Raw genomic sequence first — 22,109 nt, forward strand, 5'->3', positions numbered from 1 at the left:
ATCTTTCTGCCAGAGTGATAAAGAACAGGACATACTGCTTGTCTGTACTAATGTCAATAAACAGAAAAGGATCTGCTCATGAGGAATCCTGTGCATAGACTTTTCAATAAAATACAGAATTTAGGATAAATACCTGCTCACATTTGTGTTGAGTTGGGAATGGTTTAAAATGCTATCAGATAAGTTATCTGCTATAGTATGTGAAACATCCACGTTTATATTTGGTGTGTTGAGGGAGGGCTGCTTCTGGCTTGCATGTTTAATGTGCAGGTTTGAATCAGACAAACGATCTTGCTTGTGAATGAGCATCAGTGAATTTATTGCAGTGAGTGGCTGAGGTTAACTGGTGCTCCCTCTGCTGGCTTGTGCCATCCCCACGTAAATGTCACCTGCCTTTGGATTAAGGGTAAAGAATGGAGCAGAGCCTCACTGGTCACACAGGAAATGGCACATTGCAGCATTTTGCAAGTGAACCACTTCATAACCTTTTATACCTGCTGCCAGTAGTATAGTTCAATCTAATTCAATAAGTTGTTTTTGTTTTGGTTTTTTTTTCATAAAGAATAATGAGGATATCAGTTCAAAACTCTGAATTTGAGAAGTGTGGGGAGGTCACTTGTAGGTCATAAGTAGATTAGTAAATAGTGGTTCATGTCAGTGATGGAATGAATGTTTTTAGCATTAATAAAAGGGTTTGGAATACCAGAAGAAATCATACTTGGACAGAGTTAAACTGCCTCTAGCCTGGTACCCATGTCTAAGCTGTTCATTGTAAGTAGTGTCAAAAACCAGCTCTGTAACAGAGGAGGTTTTTCTCACAGTACTAGATATTACTAAATTGGTGCCACATTGTCTTAGTTAAAGACTAGTTTCTTCGTTGTCTTTGAAACTTCCTTTTTTAAGATCCTTTTGTCAGGAGGACTATTTATGTATCAACAGTAGTGTTAATTTTCCTTTGTTGTTTCAAACAGAATTCTGTAAGTATTTTGAGGAATTTTTTTTTCAGCAGCATAAACTAAGACTTTTAAATTGTTCTCTTTGCAGCACCTGGAAAAGTAGCAGATAAAGTTATAATAGAAAACACTAGAGATTCCACCTTCGTTTTTATGGAGGGTTCTGAAGATGCCTATGTTGGATATATGACAATCAGGGTAAGAATCTCACCTGAAAGCAGATCTTTTAAAAAAAATTATTTTAATGTCTGAGCAGTTAAATACAACATTTGTTTTCTTCCTTTTCAGTTCAACCCTGATGACAAATCTGCTCAGCACCACAATGCACACCACTGCTTAGAGATTACCGTGAACTGCAGTCCAATTATCGATCACTGTATTATCCGAAGTACTTGTACAGGTTAGTGGGCTTTTTATTGGTTGAGAAACTCTACAAATTGAGTATGATTACAATTGGCATATCTTTATTTTTTGATGCAGGTATTCAATACAGGTCTGCAAGCCTTAATTGCCTTGGAGCATCACTGTTAGAGTGACTTCTTTGTGTCCAAAACCTCTGTGATAATGTGTACTTGGTTTTCTGTTTGAATCTGTTCGGACTCGTTGGACAGTTGGTTTGAAATTGAGAAGTGACAGTTAAATAAACATACCTGGGTTTGGTGTGTAGTTGTAGCTGGCAGGATGGGGCATTTGAAAGGGTTACACATGGGAGTTGTTCATGGGTTTGTTCTGATGTTCTGTGTTGGGATCAATGGCATTAAACAGTCACAAGATGTAACTGCTGAGCTCAGCTCTCTCTGAGTGGAGTGATTTGACATGTTCAGAGGATGAGTAGTAGCTCTACAGGCAGAAGTGTTGAAAGACTCATTTTGCCATCAGAGACAATGAGGAATTTATACCACCTGATTTGGGAAAAATCAGTAGTCTAGGTTGAGGAAAGAAGGAGTCAGTGTCTGGAAATGAGGAGCTGGATGGCAGTTTAGTCACCAGCAGGAAGACATGGCAGTTTGTAATCCCTGGACACAAGATATGGCAACTTGAACATCTTTGAACACAGCCAGATGGAGCTGGAGTGTCAGAAAGAAGAGGTTCAGGAGAATTAAGATATTGAGTCTTCGTGTGGAAGTGGCCATGTGTGAGGTTCCCCAAGGTCAGCTAGGGAGAGGGAATGAATCTGTGCAGCAGGCTGTGCATGGAGGTTGCTCAGCTCAACATAAAGGCAAGGAAAAAGAAGAGTTCTTCCAACTAGGTATAAAACCAACATTTTCCTGGTACTGCCTGTGAAGAATACTGCAGGGAACCATGATGAGAACGGTGGAAGGATTCCTGGTGTGTGCCTTCTAGAGGAAGATGAGCTTTCTTGAAGGTTTTGGGCTATAAACCACGGCACTTGGTCAAGGCAGTTCTCTGCTTTGCAGCTCTGTGCTTTGCATCACCATCTCTTTTATTGGAGACACATCAGTGAATACTTGGAGGTTTTAAAAGTGGCAGAAGAGGAGCAAAGGACAGTGAGCTGCTCCCAGTATCCCAGTTATCCCAGTGTTAATGCTAACACTAGGAAATTGAAATATACAGAGGAAAAGTATTCTGGAACTTACCATATACCAATACTGGGAACCCTGACAACCAGTGAGTGGAATTAGATAAGACCACATTCAACCTGAGTATTAAAGTAGTTTGAAGAGCTGCATGATTTCAGATGGAAACATGCTTATAGATAAGCTACTAGATCCTGATATTTTTGTGAAAGTTGTTTATGAAAATTAAGTTTAGATTTTTTTTTTCATGACCGCTTTCCATTTCTGAGAATTTTGAAGTTTTGCTCGCTCCAAAACTCTGGATTTCTGAATCTTTACTGTATTGAATTGTTGATTCTCTTTTCCAAAATTAAATTCTTCTCTCTGAAATTCTGTTCAGTTTTGGAGGCTCTGTGTAGGCTGTACTATCATCACTTACCAATTATCAAGTTTTACTGGCTTTTTAATCCTACCAAGCCTTGCTATTACATACTCAGGAAGTACTGAGCTTGTGTAAAAAGGGAGGAGGAATGGCAGTCTGCCAGAAAAGGCATTTACTGTTTGCAGATAATTGACATCTCTGAAGTATTGATCCATAGGCATTCAAAACCTCTTTCCTAGCCCATGCTTGATATCCTTTCTGTAGATCTCCAAGTTGCATTAAAGCATATTTCCGCATTATGTCATATGTAAAGTTCTTAATGTATGTCATATGTAAAGATGGGAGCTATGTAAGTGCAAATGCATTAAGCTGAAGGTTCCTGCTGCCAGTCCCAAGCATCTTTTGAAATATTTTCAAATAAAGTTTAAATGGCAAGATCCTGAGTCTAGAGGTTCTGTTGCATCCATTGTGGAAAAAATCTGTGTTAGCCCTCACCTTGATGGATAAAAGTAGTAGTGGATGGCAATGTTCCTTTTTTCAAAAAATTTAGTATTGCTGAAGTGTGTGCAATCATTTATTCTGAGTAAACAAAATAAAGCTTAAACCTGTACTATAAGTGCTTTGTACTCCAAAAGGACCCATTTCACACAATCAGTACTCAAGTCCAGTGAAGAGTCAGAATAAAGATTGCTTTCATTTAAATAAGCAAAATGTGATAGAGGTATGCTTTTACAACATCACACCAGGTTCCAAAAATCCATAGCTCCTCAGTGTCAGAATGAGATAGGAGGGAGTGAAAGCAGTTATGAAATGCAAGAAAGAATAAATTATTAACAGTTAATGCAAATAGGAAATTAGCAATTGAAGGAAACTGTGGGGACCTCCCTCTAAAATAAAAACACACCACTTTACTGCCACAAAGAACTTGATAAACAAGACAAGATGCAGCCTCTGTGTAGAAGAGACAGTGCTTGTGTCTTAATTTGGGGAACAAAGGGAGTTTTAGCAGTGATGCTGATCCATCATAGAATGGAAAAATTTGAATGGCAAAGTGTTGTGTAATTTTTGTTCCATATTTAATGAGAATAGGCAGGAATGATAAATGCCCTCATCCCCTAGAGGGATAATGAAACACGTTCCACTCTTGACAGTAACTGTGGATGAGGTTAAACAGCTGACAAAGTAGACATTCTAAAATCATTCAGGAGTTTAGAAAGAACTGGCCAAGAAATTCTCTGGGTTCCTGTTGTGTATCAATGGTAACTTGAAACCTCGATGAGATGGTTTTGTCCCTGGGGGAGGTGGGAGGGGAGAGACTACCCAGGGTGAAGAATGGCAGGAGTACTGCCTGTTGATCCTGGCTAAAATGATGAGGTATAAATGCAGGGGTTTGGTCAATCAAGAATATAAAATTTATTATGAATCAATTTAGTGCATATACAGAAAGTTATAATGGTTGCAGTACACTGTTGGTATTTTTGATTACTTTATTTGATGAAAAGAATGCAGCAGTCCCAGTATAATTACACAGATCCTTGAAAGATATTGACATCAACACTTAGCGCCTGAAAATATTAGAGTTCTACAGAATGCCCAGAGTCTACACCAAATAGATGAAAAATAACCTTCAGGGTAACTGTATTGGCTTTTTTGGTGGTTATTTCAAAGATGACTTCTTGACTTGAAGAGAAGAAATAAGACCCATATTAATGAGACCTGTAGACTTTATTATAGAGTATTATAGATACAATATGAGTGTAATATAATTATGGTATTAAAAATAACCAGGAGGATGGGTTGCTATGACCTTCCTGGTAGGTGGACAGTCAAACACCACTCGCATCAGTCTGACCAAGTGCAGAGTTACACACACGCAACTTGCTATTTCTAAGTGCTAAAACCCTCTCCTGGAAAGCTGGGCAAAGCTTACAGAGTCACTGTGCATAAACTGCTGAATGTGAGCCCCCATGTAGTCAAATGGCCCAAAGAACTGGTGTGGTCCTTAGTAACACCTGTGGGAACACCAGGTAGAAGTAGAGAGACTCTGTTAATGCCTCTGCTTAGTCCTGCCTCTGAATAAAGTGCTCTTTTCTGGTGTCCATAGCAACATGTTGGAAAATTTAGAAACTGTTCAATGAAAAGTCATATAAGGTAAAGCAGAAAACTTTGGTTGTAGTGACTGTAATTTGTCACTTTATCAAGGAGAAGGCTGAAGGAGCAAATTGCTTGCACTGAATGTGTGTGTGCATTGGATACAGCATACACTGGTATAAAGAGAACTGGATGCCAAAGCTGGAGCAATTCAGATGAGCAATTAAAGTGTAAATTAAAAGGACAACAGCCCTCTAGCCAGCTAATAAGCTTTGTGCTAGTTTCTCAGTTGCTGGAAGTCAAAGTTATCAAAATTTAAATATGTTTCTACAAGATATGTGCTGAAGTTCCTGCTGCTAGAATTGAAGCAGGACTTAATTCAGGGAATTAGTATAGCCTGTATTATTCATAAGGTCAGACTAGACAATCAAAATAATTTCTTTAGGAATTAAAAAAGAATAAGCTCTCTGTAAATGAGTCTGTGAATTATTTAAGCATAGTCTTTGTGGTGCTTTGCTAGAAGGATGTATGAAAACTGACTAATAGAGCAGGTACTGGCTTGCTTATGTAGTGGTGTTTAATTGTGGGGAACATGTGTTACGTAGGCCAGGTTCCCTGAGATGAGCTCTTACCTTTCAGAAATCACTGTTGATCGTAGTGCCTGCAGAATTTTACGTTGTCACACTTCATGGAGTTCAGGGAATTGAGTGGTATGCTGAAGTCCTGAGCAGTTTGAGTCCTAGTTTCCTGGAAAATACATATTTTCTGGGTTTTGGTATGGTAGCTGAAATCATTCAAGGAGTTTTGTAATTCAGCTGGGGAGAGACCTGTTGGTTTATGATGTTTATTCTGTACTCAAGATTGTGTGTCTGTGTCCTGCTGAGTACTGGGCAGACAGTGTGTCTTTGTACGCTCTGAAATTATTGTTTGGCCTCTTTGATGTACTGAGTTGTGAAAATTTCAAGGGAAGCACAACAAGGCAGTAATTAGAGAATTTTGTTAGATTTCTGTTGTGCTCTGCTGTGAACGGTCAGTATACAGTGGGCCTAACACATGCAAATAAATGAGCGAGGACTTTCATAAGCATGAATTATTATATAAACCATTGTCCTGGCAGCTGTTTAACCTTGGCAAGATGATTTTAAAATGACTCCTACCGTGGTTTTTTGCATCTGCAAAATGATGACATTGGTGTTTTTCTGCCAGTGGCTTGCAACGCTTTGGCTCTGTGAACACCAAATCTTTTTAAAATATCAGTTCACACTAACTTTTCTTGCTCTGCCAGACTATTTATAAATGCACTATGCTTTGAAGCTATGGTAACTGTACTGTTTTCTTCCAGTTGGCTCTGCAGTATGTGTTAGTGGCCAGGGAGCTTGTCCTACTATTAAACACTGTAACATCAGCGACTGTGAAAATGTTGGACTTTATATTACAGACCACGCACAGGTAATTTTCCACATTTATTTCTTTACTTTGATAAAGTTGTTCACTGTTCTGGATTCCTGTCTTAATTTACATTTTTCTTTCCCAGGGAATATATGAGGACAATGAGATCTCCAATAATGCATTAGCAGGGATTTGGGTTAAAAACCACGGGAATCCCATTATCAGACGGAATCACATTCACCACGGACGCGACGTTGGCGTTTTCACTTTTGACCATGGAATGGTAACCTATATGTTTTCTTTTGAAGGAAAAAATGCACATGTTGTAGAACTGAAATCTTCCATTTTGCCTGTTATTGGAGAAATGTTGGTTTTTTTTTTTTAAGTGCATTTAGTTATGAACAGGTAGTTTAAAATATGCCTGCTGTTGTTCTCTTGCCCTTAAGTGGGAGACTTCATTTTAAAGACAATTTTAGCTGAAAGAGGTTTAAGCAAGCTTTTGCAGTTGATTGGCAGCCTGTTACATTGTATTATGTTGCAGTGACAAAATACCTCTTGAAACAGGATGTAAACTGTAGGCTTACATTTATACTTCATTCTTTTCCCTTTGAAAAAGAACAAAAATAAGGTGCTGTATGATTTAGAAATGAAAAAAAATGCTTTGTGAAGACTTAGCCTTATTTTAATGCTAAAACTCTGAAATAGGGTATGTACACCTCCTCTGGGAAGAGGGCTTTTGTAGCAGGGAATTAGTTGTGGAATTTTAGCACAGAATTTCATATCAGAGTTCAGGCCTTCTTTCATAGATGTTTATTTGTGTGGGGTGAAGCTCATCACTTCCAAATATATGCACAGTAGTGAGAAATGGCATTCATAGCCCTTGAAATAGAAGAGATTTTTGTCTCTAAAATAAAAGATGATTGCTGACTTGTTTTAGGAAAATATTCTGCATGTCTTCCAAAGAGTGCCAAATCATTGTTTTTCCTGCTTGAATGACAAAGCCCCAATTCCCCACGCCCAGCTGGCAAAACAAGCAGTTTTCTTTCAGTCACTCTTAAAATGGCAGATCTCTAAGGATGCTTTCCACAGAGTGCAAACGCTCTTGATCCCCAGGTGTAAGGAATCAGGAAAGGAAGGGAAGAGACCTGCTGGGTTGAGACTAAAGGGCAGGATGGAAATGCACAGGCAGTGGAAGCAGGGGCAGGTGTATTACAGCGACCTGAGTGGGTCGCTGGGGTGGTGAGAGAAGGACAAGCATCATGTTTCCTGATCAGAAGGCTGGATTTATTGATATATGATATATAATACATTATAACTATACTAAATAGAAATAAAGAGAGAAGTTGCAGAGGCTGCTAAGCTAAGAATAGAAAGAAAGAATCTATAACAAAGTTCTGTGTCCCGGGAATCTTTCCCGAGCTTGCTCCTGTGATTGGCCCTTAACGGTACACATGGAACAAGAACCAATCACAGGTGCATCCTATTGCATTCCACAGCAGCTGATAACAATTGTTTACATTCTCTTCTGGGGCCCTTGCTTCCCAGAAGATGCACGAATCTGAAGGAAAGGATTTCTATGAAAAAATGTCTGCGACACAGGTGATCTGGGAAGAGTCCAGAGACACTGTCCAGTTGTGTAGGGTCAGGAAGGCCAGGGCATAGATGGAGCTGAACTTGGCAAGGCATGCAAGGAAGGACAGGGAAGACTTCCACAGGTATCTTTCAGAAAAGGAATGGCAGGAAAAAAGCACAACATCCCACCCCTCCCCACCCCATGAGTAACAGCAGTGACAAGAGATGAGGAGAAGGCTGAGGCACTCAACATTTTCCCTCAGTTTTTACTGGCAGTCTTCCCACACTTCTTTATTGGGTGGACCTCAAGGCAGGGACAGTGGGAGCAAAGTCACTCCCACTGTAATATAAGATCACATTTGTGACTGCCTGAGGAACCTGAATGTACAGAAGTCTTTGGAACCCAGGGAACTGCATCCCAGAGTTCTGAGGGAATTGGCTGATGTAGAGTCCAAGCCACTCTCCATGACACTGGAAAAGCCATGGCAGTCAGGTGACTGGGAAAAGGGAAACATTGCACCTATTTTCAATAAAGGGCAGAAAGGACCCTGGCAGGGACTGACCTGTCAGCCTCACCTCTGTGCCTGGGAAGGTCATGGAGCAGCTCCTCCTGGAAGCTGTGCTGAGGATCACAGAGCACAGGGAGGTGACTGGGGACAGCCAGCACAGCTTCACCAAGGACAAGTCCTGCCTGACCAGCCTCAGTGGGGAAAGGAAGGGCTGTGGATGTCATTTATGTGGACTCCTGTAGGGCCTGGACATATGCACAGAATTCACAGAATGACCAGTTTGGAAGAGACCTTACAGATCATTGAGTCCAGCCCATGCCCCAACACCTCAACTAAACCCTGGCACCTAGTGCCACATCCAGTCTTTTTTTTAAACACATCCATGGATGGTGACTCCACCACCTCCCCAGGCATTCCCTTACAACATCCTTCTCCCTAAGTGGCAAAGCTGTGGATTTGATGGATAGACTGTTCAGTGGATGAGGAATTGTTTGGATAGCTGCATCCAGAGGGTAGATGGTAGTTGCTAAATCATGTCCCTCAGTGGTCTGTACTGGGACCAGTACCATTCATCAGTGATACAGATGGGATCAAGTGCAAGTTCTAATCCTGACCTACTCAGGTTTTTGGTGAGAGTTGGCAGCCTGTAAATAGCATTGACAGGAAATGCACTGTGGGTACAATCCAGTGAGGCCTTTCTCCTCTTTGCCCAGGTTGCTGAGGGGCAGAGATAAAGGATTGAGGCAGTGCTAGTTGTAGCTGTTGGATTTGTGGTTTTCTGGGTTCAGTAGAAGGCAGACAGGTCACAGGGCTGCTACTTTTGCTGCCAGCATAAAATCTTGCCAGTGGAGGTGGAACACCCCACATGTTGGAATTCTGCTGGTAGGTGCATCTTCTCCACTCTGATAGTTCCATCCTAAGGACTGTACTTGTTCTGTTTTGGGGAAGACTGCAGCAGCTGAGAATGCCCTGCTGGCAGCCCTCTTCTGATGGATGGCTTTACATCATTTTCTGTCCTCTAGAGATGATGTTGCTGGGCTCGTTTGCAAAGAGTTGTGGCAGATGTCTTTGGTGAATATTATCTCATTGTTTGGACTGCTTTAAGCTGTGTTTAACATACTGTACAAGCACTTCTGGTCCACTTCAGTGGGTACATCCATCCCTTCAAGACTTAAACAGGCTTGGAAACATGGAATGAAGTGATTTCAGCTATAGGAAAACTGATAAAGGAAAGTGCTTCAGCAACTCCTGCAGGGGAGGTGTCTGTGTGTAGGCTTGAGGGTTAATTGGAAAGTCTGGGTAGAAGCTGCTTCTTGTTTAAGTACTGAAGTATAAATATTAAATATATGGGTGCTGAAATATTAAAAAAAATAAAAGCCAGGCTGAATTCACTTGATTAATTTTAAATAATAGTGCATTTGATCTTTATTCTTACCAATGAAATGTCTGTTTCAGAGCTGTGATCAGTGTGGTATCACAAGCAAAATGGAGTAGAAATAAATGTTTCCCTTTTGTTTAAGGGAATCAGAAGCACATTAAAGAGAATGTGTGAATAATATTTATCTCAGCTGTAAATATTATTGAAATATTTCATAGTCATAAACTCCTTTGAAAGACTCAGTCCCCCCCTGTCTCAAAGTCTGCTTTGGCAGCATCTTCTGCTTTTCCATCATGGCTAGTGATGGAGGCAATGAAATTAGATCATTGGCAATGTTTATATGCTCCTTAAGTGACAAAGTGACGTGGAATCCTTCAGATACAAATCCTGTATTCCTAAACAAATCAATGGATTTTGTATTTTTTCTTCTCTCACCTCTGTTGCTTTCTGTAAGTTTTTTTTTTTGCTTGTGCCTATGAAGTGGGATAAGTGCATTCCAGTGCTGAATTCCTACCCTACACATTCTTTTCCTGTGGGTTTCTGTGCTGGAGTGCTCTCTCCAAAGGGTTCAAGAATGCTTTGTTTTTCAGTTTCATGTTTTCAAACTGTTCTTTGTGTTTTGATTCTTGTAGAAACTTAACCTCTTATTTCTAAACTGGCAATATCCTGAGGTTTGCCTTGGTCTTGTGACAAATATGTAACAAGCTGGCATTAAAAATGCAGTGTGGCATTGGCAACCCTGACTGCCTTACCCTGACCTCTCAGGTGCCTGAGATGAGTTACCAGGCATCTGTTATAAATTGTATTCTGTAGTTGAATGTACACAATGGAGAAGTTCCAGTTTAATGTAAAAATAAGCCTAATTTTACAGTTTAAAGCTGAGCTCTAGGCAAAACAGTTTTCATTTTCATTGCTCCTAAATGAGAAGCTTGGGGTTTTTTTTTTCTGATGAAATAAAAGTGTAGCAGCATGTGTCTAAGTTGGGTGATCATGCCTAGTTTACTTCTCTGTCTTCTAAATACTACAAATCAGATCACTTTAAAGAAATGTGTACATAAAGTCCAAAAAAAAAAATTAAGCATATGCCAGATTCTATACAGACTGCATTAAAAACTCAACTGCCTTTTGCTGTGCATAAAAGTAAAGGGTTAGTTTTGCATCTTGGATGTGATTTTCTTTATGTTGCATTTGAATTTTCATGAAATGCACTAACTCTCAAATAAGGACCCTTCCAGGGTTTGGAAGGCAAATTTTTATAAGCATAGGCAGTTACTCTTTTTCATTATTGGTTTCCTGTTGTCTTTTTTTTTTTTTTTTCTTTTTCCTACCCTATTGGGAATACTTGAGTCTATAAATATTTAGGAAATGTTAGATCTTACACAATTATATTTCTTTTCTTGGAATACATGTGTTGTTCAAACAGTAATACTAAATGCCTCTGCGTTTCTGCAATGTAATCTTCAAGACAGAGAAAGAAGAAAAAGTCCTTTTAGAAATAAAGGAGGGAGAAATCCTCTGAGAAGAAAAGCAGCAACAAAGTCTCATCAGTTAAGAGTTTTAACTCTAAAGCATTTCAGGGCCATGTTTGTTAGACTGGACAAGATGCAGAAAGAAAAAAGCACCCAGGTTCAATCACTGAATTAGTCTTGATGTAAAAAGTCTTCTGAATTGTTTCAGCTGTGCAGGATCCCATCTTTGTGATCACATCTTTTCTGTGCAGTGTGTGCCTGGTGGGAATATCAATATTATCCTTGCTGTAGTGTTTGTTTCTGATTCCTTCACCTGCTCAGAGCTTACCAGGCTGCAGCAGTGTTCTTGCCCACACATGCTGTCAGTGTAGCTGTCATTTTGTGTCCACAGCTAATGCTCTGCCTGGGATTGTAAATAAATTTGATGTACAGACCTGCCTGTTAATATTTAGGATTTTCAAGCAGAAAGCTACTTGGTAGTCTTTGTAAGATTGTAATACTTTTTCCACATGCATACTCTATTCCTTCTTACTAATCATTGGGGCCTCTTTTCCTTAGTCTGGTGCTGTCCCCTCCAGGTTCTTCTTCCATTAGCTGCTGCATTATAACCAGAAACCCCCACAAAGCCCAAGTCAAACACCCAGCACACTTGAAAACCATTCTTTGAAGGAAGTGGAGGCAATATAAGGCTTGCAGTCCCTCTGTGCAGACTTCCTGACCTCAGTAGCTTGAGCTGCCCAACATCTGGACAGAGCATAAGGGTTGTGCAGCAGGAGGGTGCTGAGAGGAGGAGCAGCTGTGCCTGATGGTGATACCTGGTGGTACTGGAGCTGACAGTGAGCTTTGTGTTAGCAGTGTTGCTGGACCCTGTGGATAATAGGTCATGGAACTCCATACTTGGAAACACAATTTCCATTTTTAAAAAATAGTCCATAATGTTCCAAAGAAAAACTGTTGCCTGAAGCCATATGTGATTTTTTGGGATCCACAAGTTCATCACCAGACCTTTTTGACAGGCTGGAGTTCAAAGGCACAGTAATGCCTTTTGAATGAGTGTGGCTAAAAAGGTACCAGGGATTGCTGAGGACATCTTAAAGACTGAAGTCAGTATTAGCCCTTTCTAGGGGGTGAATTTGGGCCAAAAAAGTTGTTGGTATCAACAGAGAATGTCCTAGGAAACAGAGGCATGGGAAATAGGAAGTCTGGGATGAGGTGGTTGCTCAGAATGTGTTTCTGACAAACAGCAGCTCTGTTGGTCTAGCTGACTGGAGTTTAACAGTGATGCACACAGGTGATGGTCAGACTTGGTCTCAACAGATGAGGAAATCCACTGGGTTTAACTGCATCAACTCAAAGCCAGCCCTTCAGCTTAAGCTGGCACTGATTAAGGTGGGCTGGGCTCTTTAATGCAATTTTTCTTCATGGACATTGAATGTTACAGGATCTTGCTCAGCAAAAAGTCTTGACTTTGCAACCCATTAGTCAGGCTTATAAAGGAATCTGAGATACAGATTTATTTTGCTTTATTCCCCCCCTTTGAAGGAGCATTTCCCTCACAGAGTCTTACAGCAAATTCCCACTTTCTTCTGAATCAGAAGTCAGATTTCCAAGTTAAATACTGGTGCTTGCTGAAGCTTGTGGAGATCCTGCAGCCACATGAGAAAGGCTCTGTTTGTTTGCAGCTTCTACCTGGAATCCAAAATGACTGTGATGAAGCGCACCTGAAATACCCCTCTTCTTTCATCATGGTGCTGTAGTCAAAAACATTTGGCACTCAGAGGAAGAATAGTGTGTAAAGTAATTAAAAATATGTCAGACCACGTTTAGTAATATTTTAATTAAAATTGTGTATTCTATCAGGAGAATCATGCTTGCCTTTATATAACAAATTGTCATTTTAGATAAGTTTCTCTTAAAGCTTCATTTTAAATAAAAATTAGGAGGAAAAGAAGTGATTCCTTTCAGGATGAGAAGTCAAAAGACTTCCTGTTGGCATGAAGGCATATTTCTGAGGAGATCTTTGGATTTCCCTGTCTGTTAGTGTGTTGCTTCCTTGAGAACTCTGAAACCATCTTGACTCACTTAGGATTGGATTTCTTCAAAGTTCTTGAAAAAAACATAATTCTGCTCTGAATATCTACAGAATGTGTAAGCATCTTCCACTTGACTTCCTTTGTTACCCAGAGGAGTCTGAGGAGCCAGGCTGTACACATGGCTGGCACTTTTTAGGAGAATCTTTAATCCATGCACTGCCTTTCCTGACTGCAATCCTCAGAGCAGGGAGAAGAGCATCCTGCCGTGATTTCCTTGTTAAGCTGGATGTATTTCTGATTTTTTTTGTAATCAGTGTTTGATGGAGTCCCACAGCAATTCACAGCTCAGTGAAACAGGGTGCTGACTGCCTAGGCTGGCAGTGAATTGAGTAATTTCCACGTGATAGGTAGTAGCAACTCCAGGCCTGAGGCATTCCTGGTAGTAGATCATGTGAGCGTGGAATCCAGTTACTCTGAGCAGTAGCAGGAATTTGAAGGGGGGGGGTGTTTGCTTTGGTTTTGGGTTTTTTTATTGATTTGTTTTTGGGGTTTGTTTGTTGTTTGGGGTTTTTTTAGTGCACAAGTATAACAAGTCTCATGCTGAGCAGGTCTAAATAACTAATTTAGGTGGCTACAGGAAATATGGTGCTGCTGGAGACAGGCTTGGGTTAGAGCTTTCAGGAACTTGCATCTAAGCCATCCACAAATTACAGCACATCACTTGGTGCTTGTCTACCCTCTCCAATGAGAAATGCTTCCTGTCTTCCAGTTTAGTTTCTATTCTTCTGCTTGGGCAAAATGGGCATGAAATACCATTGAGGTTCACCTTAAGAATAGGTTGAATTTGAATTTAAAAATGTTCCAGGACCATGTCAGGAAAATGCTGTGAAAGGGCTGACACAGTTACTTAGCAAGGCCCTGGAAGTAGAATTGGAGAGATCATCAGGCAGGAAACAATTCTTTTGCCAGATGAATTTTCAGGTGGGCCAGTTCATGGTGCTGCTCTGTGGTTGGCATGGAAGGAGGATGCCTGGCATGGCTTTGTGCAGTGACCTTTTTTTTTCCCTGCCCACAGCAATACTGTTTATAATGCTCTTGTTTAAATACAGTTGTCTTGTAAGTCTGCTGCTACTGTCAGTGTCTCAGTGTACACCATTTTAAAAAAGAGAAAAAGGAAAAAATTGTACCACTTGGCCACTCAGACCAATCCAACCCTGGAAAAATTACTGACTTCCCACATTCATATTATTTATTTTGATCAGTTGTTTCAAAGAAATTTAACACACTTTTTCCTAAAGGAACCAAATTTTTGCCAAATGTCTACAGTTCCTGGCCTGTAAACAAGCAGGTAGTTTTCTCCATAGCACTGTCCTTTCTGTGTTGGGCCTTTGGACTTTCTGGCCTTTGAAAGGAGTCTGATCCTTGTAGCTGCTGAGGAAACCTGATACTGAGTCCTATTCAATGTGCTATATCTAGAGTTGCCATTTTTTCTTGGTATTCCATAAGCAGTCAGAAATAGCAGTGCAAACACAGTGTCTTTGAAACAGTATTTTATTTTTGGAAAAATGAAATTATATAGTGTCAGTAGTTGTTTTAATTAGCTATATAAGTACTTACATGTTGTCAGTTTTGGAACTGTTTCCTTTTAAATGAGGATTGAATTTAAAGGGAAGGGAATAACCTTCATTTAAAAAAGGACTTTTACAGAAAACTGCATGTTTTGTGTCTTAAGGGTTATTTTGAAAGCTGCAACATCCATAGAAACAGGATAGCAGGCTTTGAAGTGAAAGCATATGCCAACCCAACGGTGGTGCGGTGTGAAATCCATCACGGCCAGACTGGAGGAATCTATGTGCATGAAAAAGGAAGAGGACAATTCATAGAGAACAAAATCTATGCAAACAATTTTGCAGGTGTTTGGATTACCTCAAACAGTGACCCAACAATAAGGTATTGTTTTCCTCATTATTATTTCACTATGTAGAAGAAGGAGAGATTTGATAGGGATGGGATTAAGTGCATGTTAATTTATTTTATTATGGGGAGCTGTAAATATTCCTGTATCTGTAGAAATGAAATTTCTGTCTGTGCTCAGTTGAACTGCATTTTTAATTTGTGTGTGCACTCAGAGGTGGGTCTTTCTCAAAGCAACAGAACATAAGTTCTTTATTTTAAATCTGAATGGGGTACAGTCCTGGCCACTACATACATATCTAATATTGTACAATATATAAGAATAATGTCATAATGTTGATTTTTTTTCTTAGGGGGAATGCAATTTTTAATGGGAATCAAGGTGGTGTTTATATCTTTGGTGATGGAAGAGGCCTTATTGAAGGAAATGACATTTATGGTAAGCTGATTTGCTTGCTGCATATTGATTTCTGAGAAAAATGAATGTGTAAGTTGTATTAAATACCACTTTTGTTGGCAGGTAATGCATTAGCAGGAATACAGATCCGAACAAACAGCTGTCCCATCGTTCGACACAACAAGATTCATGATGGTCAACATGGAGGAATTTATGTTGTAAGTGCAGCACAGACTTGTGTTCTGTTTTAGAAATATAAAGGGGAAAGTACCCTATGTGAATGTTTGTGCTGAGAATGCTTGAGCTTCTTATGTTAGAAACCAGGTTCATGGTAAGCAACTGAAGCTGGTGCTGCTATTTAAAAGACTAAGGTTTTTATAAATGCCACTAAATTTTTCTTATTACAGAGTAAAATATTTAAAATGGGATAGATTACAGAATTTTATCGTTGCACGGTTGAAAGCTTTTTGAAAAGATTTAGTTTTTATAGTAATATGTCATCATTTTAAAAAAAAAGTCTGTTCAGCTCTTTTGGACTGTAATGTGTTTACCACTAAGCTCAGAGAAGATTTTTTTTTTACTGCCTTCAGGATGATAGAAATTGGAATTGCTGTATTGAAAAAGTGGGAAATAAAGCCCAATTCCCAATGTGTGCAAAGCTCTGCTAACTGAACTGAAAGAGCTGTCAGGTTCCCTTAAGCAATAGCAGATTTTCAGAAATATGTGTCTGTCTTTCTGCCAGAGGTTACCTAAGGTCCAGCTAACGCTGCAAGTGTGCAGCTTCATCTCTTCATTGAGTAAATTTACCCAGAACAGCTTCTTGCCCTGACTGAGAAAACTGTTGTTTGACCTCTGAGCCCAGACACGTGGTGACTTTGAGAGCCATGCCAGCTTTTTGTCCATCTTGGGGACAGAGCTGGGTGTAGGTTTAAGAACCACAAGCCAGGGCCTTCATGTGAGTGCACAGCACTGGGGAGGCGCTTCTCCTACCAACAGCCAGCAGACATTCACAAATACCACTGCAGAGCCTTGAAACAGAATGATTTACATGCAGGCTGTTCTTTGTTTCATGGCAAATATTCAAAATCATGATATGCTGTTATTTTTTTTAATGTTGAAAAAGCTTACTCAAATAGAAAGGAATTATTTTGCTGCAGTAAAGAAACCAGGGGTGGGAGGGATGGGTAGAGCAGGAAAAAGAGTATTGGTGTGTAGCAGGTTTTCTGAACTCTTAAACCATCTTGTGTTTAGCATGAAAAAGGACAAGGTGTGATTGAGGAAAATGAAGTTTACAGCAATACATTGGCTGGAGTCTGGGTGACAACAGGGAGCACTCCAGTCTTGAGGAGAAACAGAATACACAGTGGGAAACAAGTGAGTTTTGCTCTGTGGTTACAAGGGGGCCACAGAAAAGGAAGTCCTGTGGTTTTATGCCTCATTAATTTGGAACTAATAATATAATTCTTGATGTGTTAGGTTGGAGTTTATTTTTATGACAATGGACATGGCGTGTTAGAAGACAATGACATCTATAATCACATGTACTCAGGGGTTCAGATAAGGTAACATTTATTCTGATTTTCTGCCAAAACAGACATAGCTTGTTATGTGCTCTATTGTGTCTTTTTAGCTGTTCTTGTCATTTTGTTTATAAAAATAACTTTTTTGAAATCCAGTATGTCTGAATACCCTCTGCTTTAACCTACAAGAAAGTTACCAAAAATACAGCCTGGGTATTGACTGGAATGTGTGGCCCTTGAAGTCTGTAAAGATAAATGATGTTTGCATGTTTGGAAAGAACTATATTTTACTAAGATTGTTAAGCAGTGAGATCCATGGGGCACTTCTTTAGAAGTATTTGAGATGTTTGGCCTTGGGATATAGTAAATGACTATAAATGATTTATTTTTGGTGACTTTTAAATTACTTCTTTGCTTACATTTCACTCTAGAACTGGAAGCAACCCCAAAATCAGACGCAACAAAATCTGGGGTGGTCAGAATGGTGGTATTCTTGTCTATAATTCTGGTAGGTTTGTTTTTCATGTTTATCCAGAATTATTTGTGGTCTGTGGTGTTATATTATCTTCTCATTTATGATACTTTTTGATTTTAATTTTTTTTCCACTCTTCCTTCAATTTTAGGGCTTGGATTTATAGAAGACAATGAAATTTTTGATAATGCAATGGCTGGTGTATGGATTAAAACAGACAGTAATCCTACACTAAGGAGAAATAAAATCCATGATGGAAGAGATGGAGGCATCTGTATATTTAATGGGGGAAGAGGTAACTTTTTCCCTTACTGTTTTTCACTGAATGTTCTGGATAAGAGTTAAATTTCAGTTTAAGCAGTGTTCTTTTTAAAGTGCTCTTTAGAAACACAGCTCTTGTCTTCTGGAGTGATAAAATAGTTATAGCGAACATACCCTAATGCTTTTTAGCCTTAATTACATTAGTAATACTGAAATCTGTGGGAGGCAGAGAGGTAATTAATCTCATCCAAGATAACTCTTAGATTGCTGCTTAAGGACAGTCCTTTTATCCCAATTGCTTTTCTAAGCTTTGCCATTTGACTGAAACACAGTGTTGGATTCAAGTCACGTAGCCAAAATCATGCACCTGAGCAGTTTAGGTTCTGCCAGAGTGTACAGGATTCAGGGGAAAAAAACCCCACAGATCTTTAAGGAATCTTTTGTACACTTGTAAATTGAGAAGTGGTCCCTGTCTGAAATCCCCTGACTGCTGTGTGTCCTGATACCAACTTCTGATATTCTGTAGATAATCACTTGCTCTAAGTGAGCTTTAATTTTAACTCAGCATTTTAAAGTAATCCTGTCCTATAACAAAAAAATGCTTGGCTTTTGGCAGCCTGTTCATTTTAGAAGACAAGAAGAGAGAGGTGTTAGAAAAATTAAAGAAAAATTTGGAAAGCAGAAAGATTTAGTTTTCTGCAGTGGTGCCTATGATCACAAATCCCATGCTGTGTACTGAAAAAATACACTTCCAAAATTATACACTGAGAACTATTTTAAACTGGTATCACTGATGTCAGTGCTACTGGTGCATATTCTCCAAATGAAAGGAGTTATTAACAGGATTGTGACACATAAGATCCTTTGAAAATATTTCACAGAAAGGTTACAGATCAGGAAACGCTCCCAAGCTCAAATGTAACATCTGTTGGTCTGTCATAGGTCTTCTGGAAGAGAATGATATCTTCAGGAATGCTCAAGCTGGTGTTCTTATCAGCACCAACAGCCACCCTGTGCTAAGGAAAAACCGAATATTCGATGGTTTTGCTGCAGGTTTGTGCTGTTTAAATCAAATTTGGAAGCTTGGAGTGAGCTCTTCACAAAACTTACACAGAGTTTCTTTACCCCATGGTATTTAGATGTTTTAAAAGATACTGGGATATCCTTCAGTGTATTCTAAAAGTCATTTGAGAATTGTAGTCAAGGTATATTTACAGCATGTTGGGAAATGGCACATATTCTGTCTTGTCGTTTTTTGTGAAATACTTTTCATTATTTTATTTTAGAAGCAATTGGTAAAGTTGTCTAGGATATATTCATAGTTGATGTGCTGGATGCTGGTATGAATATCTTATCACTGCTTTAAAACCTAGGAAACTGTGCAAATACACATTTTAAAGAGATTTGAATTGCATCTCAAGTTCAACTTTCTCACTCCTCAAAGTTGAAAAATTGTAAAAATGAGCATTTCTTTCTCCAAAAGAGATGAAGAATGTTTAACAGTGATTTTTTGCGATTTTACTGTTTAATCATCACAGTTTCATCCGTCTTGCATTCCATTCCATTTCAACTAAAATTGCATTCTTGAGTTTTCTCCCATCTTTCTTTCAGAAGAAGCAAGTTTTCTGAGAAGAGCCTCTAAAGGTGTTGTTTCAGTGTGGTGGGGGGGAAGGATAGGTTGCTGTCAAGAGCAGTCCTGGACAAATGACTTGGAAGACACGGGTTACTGATAAAAGCTGAGAATTAAAGAAATGAATTTTAGGTGCCCATCTTGAGAACTTTTTTAAAAAGATATTTTAAAAAGGGTAAGGTATGTGCACAAGAACTTTCAAATGTACATGAAGATGACAGCTCTAAGCGCCCAAAAATAATATCCCCTTTAAAAATGAACATGATCATAGTACCATTTTATTATCAGATAAACTAGTAGTGTGTTGTTCCTCCCAGAGATCATGCATGCCAGCTGTAGCTCTTTGAAAGGATTCAACAGCAGCATTTGAACAGTTTTATAACAAATTACAGTGCAGTTTTGTAGCTATTTTCCTTTTTTCCCCTTGAGTTTATGATGGCTTAAAAAAAACCAAGCAAGCAAGCTGTAGATGACAAGAGAAGTATAAATGCACAAACACCAGGGATTTAACTTTGCCACTCTTTTCTCTCCTTTGTTTCCCTGACCCACTCAAGGTATTGAAATAACAAATCATGCGACTGCAACATTAGAAGGCAATCAGATTTTCAACAACCGCTTTGGAGGTTTATTTCTAGCATCTGGTGTCAATGTCACGATGAAAGGTGAGCCCAAGTCCTCCTGGCTTGTGTTTGGTCACTTGTTTGGTGCTGCTGGCTCGTGGGTTTATGGTAGCCTTTGTACAGCTGGTACCACCTAAAGCAGAGTTGTGACTCAGTTTCAGCTGAAGGTTATGAGCCACATTAAGCTGTGTTAAGATTTTTAGACAAACAGATGGGTTCAAAGGTAACTTTAGGTTTTGCTGTTACCTTAAAACTGTGATCAGCTCTTCTGTCTCAAAGTCACTTCTTGAACCAGTTCCTGATCTCTGGCCCATCTCAGACTCCAGTTCTGATTCAGTGTAATGGAAAGTCTTTTTCTCACATAATTAAAAACAAGTGTCCAGTAAAGAAATACACCTCCTTGCCTTTTAGGATCTAAAAGCATGAGCATTTTCAATCCCAAACATGATTTTCAGAAAATATGAACAGCTCACATACATAAAATTACCTTGTATAGTGGGGAAGTGTGCATGAGACAGGATCCTCTGGGATGAGATGGGAATGATGGTTTGAATGCCAGATAGCTCAGGGAGGTTATTTAAGAAAAAGGTTCAGTTTGCAGGAGTTTTATGTACTTGCTGTACATAAAGCTGTTGAACCCTTTCCTGTGGAAGATTTGTGCCTCTTAAAACACAGACTCTGGCTCCCTGCTTCCCAATGACATCACTCAGTGCTCTGATGCTGCTGGGAGTGGGCAAAACTTTTTGAGGTGCACTTTGGGACTAGACAGAAGATCAGGTAGTTGAGTAACAGAGGGGATTATGAAATTTGCTGTACCTTGGACACATCTTTGAAGTACTGGAGCTGGTCAGACCTAATTTCCACTTCCATTGTGTTGGAAAGTACTTTATTCCTAAACTTTCCTGGAGAAAGAGCTGTCCTTTTCCTCTTTCTAAGGGATGTGTAAATGGCCTTATGGTAAATGAGAGGCTTTCAAACATTGGGTTTCAGGCTCCTTAGCAGCAAACTTACACTTGCTAGGAGGCCTTGTGTTTCTCTAAGCATTTATTAACAGCCAAGTTCAAAAGAAGTATTTAAGAGGAGGCTATCAGGTATTTTGTGCCATGTGTGCAAAGAGGAACAGTGTTACTTGCTTCAGGAGTGCATGGCACTCTGGGCACGTGGGCATTGAGGATTTTATATTCTTAAATGCCAGAGCTGAAATGTAGGTATAGAACTAATTGTTCCTAATAGGCCCTTGGCTTCAGTGCATCAAGGAAAAAAGTCATTGATGCAGATGTGATTAGTCTGGTTTTTCCCCCAACAGATAACAAAATAATGAACAATCAAGATGCCATAGAGAAAGCTGTCAGTAGAGGCCAGTGTTTATATAAGATCTCAAGCTACACCAGCTACCCGATGCATGACTTCTACAGGTAACAGGTTCCTTCCCCTCACCTACAGAAAGGGGGTTCACTGGAAAGCCTTTCTCTTCCTGCAAGGCCCCTAGAACAGTTGCTGGGTCTGGGTGAACACACAAATGTGTGCTCTTCCTCAGCTGCAACAGAAGAGGATTTAAATAAGCTCCCATTTTCTGGAATTGACTTTGGGCTTGAGGAAAGCAGATTGTTTCTGTAACCTGAGCCCAGGGTGTTGCACAGCACGACTCTGTTTGTGACACAAGTAACAAAAAGTGTGCTGTGAAATCCAAGTTTGTGTAAAATTCTCAAACTTCACAGTCCTGTGCCACCTCTTCAGTGCATTTCTGGCCCTCCAGCCTCCTGGAGCCCTTCCCTTGAGAGCTGGTCAGGTTTTGGTTCCTGCCTAACGTGCTGCTTTTCCCTCCAGGTGTCACACCTGCAACACCACAGACCGTAACGCCATCTGTGTGAACTGCATCAAGAAGTGCCATCAAGGACACGACGTAGAATTCATTAGACATGATAGGTAAGTTCCCAGGCAGGGTGGGGCTGCTCCCAGAGCAGGAGGGCATGGGCACTAAGAGCTGTCTCTCTGTGTTGT

General features: G+C 39.8%; 1 protein-coding gene across 2 annotated transcripts in view; it reads left to right on the plus strand.

Annotated features, from left to right (window-relative positions):
- FBXO11 (F-box protein 11) overlaps positions 1-22,109 on the plus strand; it is a 71,271-nt gene that overhangs the window by 47,823 nt on the left and 1,339 nt on the right. For both annotated transcript variants that reach the window (XM_054290155.1, XM_054290156.1), the window contains exons 8-22: positions 1,045-1,151; positions 1,242-1,353; positions 6,286-6,392; positions 6,478-6,615; positions 15,026-15,243; positions 15,561-15,646; positions 15,728-15,822; positions 16,856-16,978; positions 17,081-17,166; positions 17,556-17,632; positions 17,749-17,892; positions 18,801-18,911; positions 20,043-20,150; positions 21,415-21,523; positions 21,936-22,034. In XM_054290155.1, coding sequence (XP_054146130.1) covers positions 1,045-1,151; positions 1,242-1,353; positions 6,286-6,392; positions 6,478-6,615; positions 15,026-15,243; positions 15,561-15,646; positions 15,728-15,822; positions 16,856-16,978; positions 17,081-17,166; positions 17,556-17,632; positions 17,749-17,892; positions 18,801-18,911; positions 20,043-20,150; positions 21,415-21,523; positions 21,936-22,034 — 1,720 coding nt within the window. The remainder of the gene's footprint in view (positions 1-1,044; positions 1,152-1,241; positions 1,354-6,285; positions 6,393-6,477; positions 6,616-15,025; positions 15,244-15,560; positions 15,647-15,727; positions 15,823-16,855; positions 16,979-17,080; positions 17,167-17,555; positions 17,633-17,748; positions 17,893-18,800; positions 18,912-20,042; positions 20,151-21,414; positions 21,524-21,935; positions 22,035-22,109) is intronic.

The sequence above is a fragment of the Melozone crissalis genome, unplaced genomic scaffold (assembly GCF_028551555.1).
Source record: "Melozone crissalis strain CALT ecotype California unplaced genomic scaffold, PUWL_Pcris_2 ptg000081l_1, whole genome shotgun sequence".
Classification (NCBI taxonomy): Eukaryota; Metazoa; Chordata; class Aves; order Passeriformes; family Passerellidae; genus Melozone; species Melozone crissalis.